This window comes from Apis dorsata, unplaced genomic scaffold, assembly GCF_000469605.1.
Source record: "Apis dorsata unplaced genomic scaffold, Apis dorsata 1.3 scaffold_25, whole genome shotgun sequence".
Taxonomy (NCBI): Eukaryota; Metazoa; Arthropoda; class Insecta; order Hymenoptera; family Apidae; genus Apis; species Apis dorsata.
Genome location: NW_006263327.1, coordinates 96771 through 104129, shown reverse-complemented (window position 1 = coordinate 104129; position 7359 = coordinate 96771). Strand labels below are relative to the sequence as shown.

Here is a 7359-nt window from a genome sequence, read left to right as displayed (position 1 = left end):
TTTTTTTTTTACTCTAAGTAATTAAATTTTCATACTTTAAGAGCTTACAAGAAATCGTTTTACCTATTTAGCCATTATTGTCTTACAACAACGACTGTGCATTTAACATATAACATCCTATATAAGTTTATTCTATTTTTCAAGAAACAATAGTTAATTAAATTAAAGTGATGACATTAAAATAATGTATATAAATATATTTTTATCAACGATTACATATGATATTCGTGTTTAAATATAGATAATCAGAAATAATTTCGAATATTTTTCTAATAATAAATTAGCGAGAGAAAAATGAAAACAGGTGTCTATAGATGAATGACGAAATAATTTTATGTGAATATGTTCACGTCATATGTACTTAATTACTTACCACAGCATTCTCATCAAAAGGCTCAGCTTTGAAGTTTGTTAAATTTACATCGAGAGTACCTCCCTTATAGAAACCAAAGGTACTAAGAGAAATATATCGCCTTACATCTTTCTGTAACATACAACATTCATAAACACATACATATAAGCGTAGAAAAGTTCCGTAACCTACAACTAAGGAACGAGAAAAGAAATTCTTTTCAGAAATGATAGTTTGTACAATCATTATCTAACTATGATTGATATATAATTTAATTTTTTATTAGATCTTTGTAGAAATTTTTTATATTGTTTAATATACTTGAGACGTTTAGATAGCTATAATTTTAAAATGTAAATGTCGATATAATATTACAATATAATGTTCGTTTACATAATTTATCACTTTTTTGCAACTTAAAATTTATCGTGTTATATGTAAAAACTATATAACGCATTTAATTTTATGACCGGTTAAATAACGATTGACGTAACAAAAGAATTCTAATAAACTAATTGGTAAATATACTCGCGTTATTGCTGAAGATTGCTTGTACTAACCCGTATTTCAAGTTTGTGAATTCTACCCGTTACTAATACGAATATTGTCATAGTCCAAAGACATTGTATCACTAATCGTTTCGATTGCATTTTTATTATTTTTCACCAGAGAAATGTCACATCACGAAAATACAAAATAATCATATCTACAACACTCAACCTTCACTCATCGATACATGAGCAGAAACTGAGCTTGAACAGCAGGAATATGATATTTGATGGACGGAACGTACGAATTGAACTAGGCGCAATTTTTAAAAGTTTCATTATTAGCAATTATTGGTTTATTGTCATTGTAATAAATATAATGTATATACGTCGTTTATATTATAAAAATTCAAGTGTTCATTGAAATTCAAATAGCAATACAATATAAAATAAAAATTTGCCAAAAATTATAATTTATATAATTTGTTTTTAAAATAATTATTAATAATTAAAATTACAATTATAGATAATCATATTTAAAACATAATATATGATTATCATCAATCTTCTTATGTTTATTTAAACAGAATATTTTGAATTGTAACGGTGACTTTATATGGATAGTGTTTACTTATTTTTAATTGGAATTAAATTTTATTGTTTTAATGTTATTAGACTAGAAATTTATAAGAATATAACATTATTTTAGTAAATTGTTTAAAACATATAATCTAAAATACAAACTAAATATATGCAGAAATAAAAAAAAACAAAACATATTATTGGGGTTATGTTACATTTGTCGATTTCATTGTATTATTTGAGTTTTATTATTTATATATAACTATTGATATGGAAAAACATTTTGCAGCATTAAAATTATTCGATTCAGATTCTGATAAAATATTAACAGAAGCACTTAATTATTCTGAAACGCCATCTTCCTCTCGAATTTGTTTAAATCAAATTTATCGGTCTAAAAGTCAGTCTAACTTGGTTAGACAATATAGTTATGAACAAATTTCTAATGAAAATATAACTTCAAAGTAAGAACTATTGTGTACAGGTAACAAAATGACATAAGTAATTAATATTTTTTTTTATTTCAGACAAATAAAATTACCAGAATTTGCGCAAACTGGCAATAGAACTATTAATTATCAAACAACGGAATTTTATTATAGCCCGAATAAATCTCTTAATAGACAGTTTTCCAAAAGTAGTAATATATTACAAGCACCAAAATTTGTTTTAAACAAAACATCAAATGAAATATCCTCTAGTACAAATAATATAAATGAATCAAAGTCTTTGTTATATTGTCCTATAAAAAATACAATAACAAATGTGACAGATACAAAAAATGAAGTTGAAGACTTATCATCTGCAAAAATAAATAATTGTGAAGAAGTACATACTATATCAGAAGTAAAAGATGTTACAAAAATTATAGACGAAAAGACGTATCAAAATATAAAAAAGAAGTTTAGACCATTAGTAATCAAGAATAAAATTGCTCAAAAAAAAAAGACAAATATGTGTTATTATAGTTGTTTAACTTTAGGTATATTACCAGTAATTGCAATCATATTTGCATTACTGTTAGATTTAAATCTACCCACATTTTGTGATCGTGCTATGATTTTTTCAAATGCTAGTCAAGAATTACAACAAAAAATACATGGACAGGAAAATGCAATTTCACAAATTATTAATCATTTAAATCAAGATTTCTTTTATTTGAAAGTTTTATGTCTCGTAGGTGGAACAGGAGTTGGAAAATCTTATACTGTCGATACAATAGCAAAACATTTTCCTTTTAGAAAAGCAATTCATACATATAATGCACTGTTAGATTATTCTATGGATATGAACATGTTAAATTCATTACCTTCATATCAATTATTTATTATGGAAAATTTAAAAATAAAAGATTTGGATATCTTTTCTAATATACTAGACATGCTAAGTCAAAAAAGAGATAAATGTATTACAATAATAGCAATTTTTAATGTAGAAGAAATAAATGATAACTTAGAAAGGAAAATAGATTTAATACAAAGTACAAGTAAAATTCAAGAAATACTGATTAGGAAAAAAATTGATAGTTTAATTGTTCCTTATCAACCTTTGAGTGAAGAAACATTACAGACTTGTATAATAGAAGCAGCAGCTGCTAGTGATTTAACACTTACATTGAATCAAATAAATGAAATTAAAGAAAGCTTATTACAGTTTGGCAGTGGCTGCAAAGGAGTCTATGCTAAAGTACAAATTATTGATAAACATTAAAGGTCAGTTATTTTGAAATATACATTTTCTTTTCTCTAAAAAAAAAAAAAAAAAGAAAATGTTCAAGATTAAAATCTATAAATTTTGCTCAAGATAATCAATATTTTGCATTAATAGAAGAAATATATTTGTATGTTTTATAAGTTTCTATAATATAATATTGCTGTCATTTATAAACTAATTATTGAATATCAATTAAATGTAATTAGGTAATATATCTTTATATAAATATCTCTCTTATATATTATTTCATATGTTATCACTTTTATATCAATTAAACAGTACATAATACTGATATAGAATTATAAATTTTGATTATTTTAAATTTAAAGAAGAAATACTCTATTAATATAAATTACATAAAAAGTAATTATATTATTTTTTTTACATTAAACATGAATTAATATATGTAAATTCAAGATTTTATTTCTTGTAATTTTGAAAGAAAATGTACTTTTTTATCAGAATAAATAGAATGAAATATATTTAAAGTAATTTAGTTTTTTTTTTCAATGAAAAAATAAATAAATATTTTAAATTTACCATATGATTCTTATAGTGATATTGCTAATCATAAAAATTAATTTTTTCTTGAAAAAAAATATCGATTACTATATTTCATCGATAAAATAATAATTATAAGATTCCATTCAATAGATTCTATTTCCAATTCACCCTTAATATAAGTTACAAGCTATTGTCAATGTGAATCTATACATACCAAATATATATATACTTACGTAATTCTAACATTCGACCCATAGATTTACATAAAAAAATATATAGATTATGGAATATTGATTTTTCTAATAGATCTTTATAAACAGTCGAGGTACTAATTTGATATAATTTACTATATTCATGTAACAAATCTTTAATTAAATCATTATCATAAAATCAGATTAGTAAAGTATCTATGATTCTATGTTTCTTGTTTTTATTCTTTTACATATAAAAACAACGATTGCTTCGAAAAATGAAGCAAAAATCGACAATTGATGTCATAATGATATGCAGATATTAATGAGAATGACATCTTTATTAAAATAGTGAATAATTTCTTATATTTTTATTGCAAATCCATATCAAATATTCATAATAATATTAATTTTTTTGTTATATTTTTTTTCAGGATTGTAATTCAAATCAATATAAATTTAATATTTGCTTATACATAAATATATTTTAATTATATTTTAATGTATAATTATATTATTGCTTTTTTGATATATATTATGAAGTTTTTCATTAATATTTATTTCTATTCGATACGATTTATTTTTTTGAAAAAATTCAACAGTACATTTACATTTTTTTTTTTTATCAGTTATAAGATTATATTGACTATATCATGGATATAATAAAATCTCCGATTTTTCTCAAGATTAATATTTCAATTCATGTGACACAATATTCCATAAAAAGTTATATCTACATTGTATCTTGTCTTTCAGAACATAATTGTGGGGATACAGTACACTTTTCACTTTCTGATGGCAAATGTTTGAATCATTGCGTGTCAAAGCTTAGTAAGAAAACACCACCGAAGCAACTGTTACGTACTATTTATGTCAGTATAATCATTATTGTTATGCAAAACCATAACAATCTAATTCGTAATTGTATCAATATATATTCTTTGTTTTTCCTTTTTACTTTAAAAATGCTTATTCTTTAATAAATGATACTTCTGTTTTCATTACACTTTCTTTCATTCGATTCTTAAAAACTTTTTTAAGAATTAGTGCAAAGCATTTCAATAATGTTTCTTTTGAATTATGATTAAATGTGCATATAACATTCATCATAATTGATATTTATTAATATTTAAAGCTGATACGTTAATAATTAAAAATTTCTAAATTTCTGGTATAATAATAATAACATTTTCTAATAAAAAAAAAAAAAATATAATTTCCTGTTACGTATAATGATGATGTAAGATAGAAACAGTTACGTGAAATTATATAGTGATGATTAGAAAATAAGATTACGATATTTATGATTATGCGATTATACAATTTTTGGAAACAGTAAAAGAAAAAAAAAAATAAATTTACTATTAATCAATTACTTCGTCTAGTGATTCGTTTACTTTAAATTTTGACACAAGACATTTAACAATTAATTTGGATACTTTCATTACTGAACAAAACTACAATTTTCGGAAGTTTTGCAAGACTTTTACAAAAGAAAAAGAAAGGGTCGTTACGAAATTAACCACTATCGTGCATCGTTTAAGCGAACGACGATGCTTGTCTACTTACATCTATAAAAGACGAGCAATTAGATGAACTATGATATTCAGTATTTATGCTTCATTGCAAAAACACAGGACAGTTTACTCGCGTTTATTTACAGAAATAAAAGACGAAATTATCGATTAACTTAAAGAAGAAAAGTATACGAAAAAAGGATCAATTTGTCCCTGAACGTATATTTATTTCTTTGTTCTGTATGTGGCGGCATAAGCCACCACAAGGGTATCGAAGGCGGAGCTACAAGAAAGGTGTAACTGGAAATTATAAAAGAGCGGTCAGTAGTCAAGAGGAGGCAGTCTCCTTCAAGTGTTCACCTGCGCGACTACGAATCGGGTACGTTATATTTCTTTAATTTTATTAGTCTATAATAAATTTTTAATCGAAGCAATATTTTTTTTTTCCATTAAAAATCAAATTCTAAAAAAATTCTCAAAAATCGAACGATTTATTTATACACTCAAAAACAAAAATCTTCAAAAAATTGCTTTAAGTGTATTATTAACGTGTCAAAGATTTTAATATGATTTATCTTCTTTTTTTAAATTAGTTTATTTTAATTTTGATTCATAAAAATTCGCAAAATTGCCTTTTTTTAAAATTAATTTCTCCTGATATCTTATAATATCTTTCTTACGTTATAAAGTACTCGTATAATAATTATTTGCATGATAATTCATTCAACGCGTATCAAATTTTAATCACGTCGCGTGATGAAGCAGTTCAATCGTTTTTCTCAATGTACTTACTTCGTCAAACCGATGTCGCAGGAATTTCAAGTGCCAATTTGTATGCCGACCTTGTTTTAGGAGGTCAGAAATTCTAGAGGCCAAGGATACGGGAACAAATTAGTAACATTGAATCTGTAGAATAAGCACATATTAAAATGCAATATTTTCAAAGTCATCGAATCAATGATATTTTATTTACTTCGATAATTAATGGATTACGTGATTATATAATGTATTCCCACGTTTTCAAAAATCTTCTGTTCTAGAAATTTATTATTATTTGGAAAAAATTTATCAAAAAATACCTATTTACTCTGATGATCTTCCATTTTATTGATTTTAAAATATAATAGATCGAAAAATCGATCGCAATGTTAAAAGAAAAAGCAATTCAGTCGATCTGTTTGACATAATGCTTTCTGCGTATGGGGTGAATGGCTTTCAGTATCAGAGAACTTCAATAGTAATAATACGATAAGTAGTACTTTCTATGCGGAAGTGGTTTATTTCTCTGGTTACTCGATTATTACTATTAGTATTACGCTCATTATAATGTACAAAAAAATCTTTTGCACAAAATTGAGACTCGAATTCGAATAAATATAAATAAATAAAATCGTATCGATGTAATGTATAACAAAAAAAAAAAAAGGAAGAAAATTATTAAATATTCATCTAAAGTGCTTTTTCCCTTCTTCATTTCATTTAACATTCCAAACTGTCGAATCAATGAGATAAAAATGTTAAAAATATTCCGTCTCGCTTCGATCCTGTATCGATTTTGACCAAGATCGCAAATTAAAAAAAAAAAAAAAAAAAAAAAAGAGAGATCGTTAGAAAACAATAAGAAGGCAAAATTGTCACTCGACATTAAGGACAAGTGAAACATCATCGAGCGAGTTGGTCGATCTCTTGGTACAAAATCGAGGAACAAAGATGGACGCGCAACTGGCCGATTACATAATCGGAGAAAGTGGTTGCGAAACTAGTCACTCACCACATGTTGCTATCACGGAACACGTAACACTTAGGTGGTATTCGTGGGTACTTGGTCGGGCATTATATCATAAAGAGACGAAATTGTTATGTCATGAAATCAACGTTAACATTACTATTGACTAAATCCTTACGAAATTACGGGAGAATGCATAAGCGATCTCACGTTACGCGATCAAAAGAAAGTGTGGTTACTCGTTTCGAAGCAAAACATTTCTTTCTACAGCTGTGTCGCGGTAAAA

At 25.1% G+C, this 7359-nt stretch overlaps 3 protein-coding genes across 9 annotated transcripts in view; 2 read left to right on the top strand and 1 right to left on the bottom strand.

Annotated features, from left to right (window-relative positions):
- The window catches only part of LOC102680327 (protein GPR107), a 7792-nt gene extending 6672 nt beyond the window's left edge, over window positions 1-1120 (bottom strand). For 3 of the 4 annotated variants that reach the window (XM_031510383.1, XM_006607941.2, XM_031510374.1), the window contains exons 1-2: window positions 913-1120; window positions 374-484 (exon numbers count right to left, since the gene is read on the bottom strand). In XM_031510383.1, the coding sequence (XP_031366243.1) occupies window positions 374-484; window positions 913-1002 (201 nt within the window). In that variant the 5' untranslated portion in view covers window positions 1003-1120. The remainder of the gene's footprint in view (window positions 1-373; window positions 485-912) is intronic. The other variant, XM_006607940.2, reaches the window with a different exon arrangement.
- The window catches only part of LOC102680551, a 13783-nt gene extending 10583 nt beyond the window's left edge, over window positions 1-3200 (top strand). For 3 of the 4 annotated variants that reach the window (XM_031510398.1, XM_031510396.1, XM_031510394.1), the window contains exon 3: window positions 1950-3200. In XM_031510398.1, the coding sequence (XP_031366258.1) occupies window positions 1950-3132 (1183 nt within the window). In that variant the 3' untranslated portion in view covers window positions 3133-3200. Of the gene's footprint in view, window positions 1-1569; window positions 1887-1949 lie in introns of those variants that run through there. The other variant, XM_006607942.2, reaches the window with a different exon arrangement.
- Window positions 3201-5604: 2404 nt separating this feature from the next.
- Window positions 5605-7359, top strand: part of LOC102680685 (clavesin-2-like) — a 4134-nt gene continuing 2379 nt past the window's right edge. Inside the window, exon 1 of the mRNA XM_006607943.2 lies at window positions 5605-5726. The gene's annotated coding sequence lies outside the window, so the exon portion shown is untranslated. The remainder of the gene's footprint in view (window positions 5727-7359) is intronic.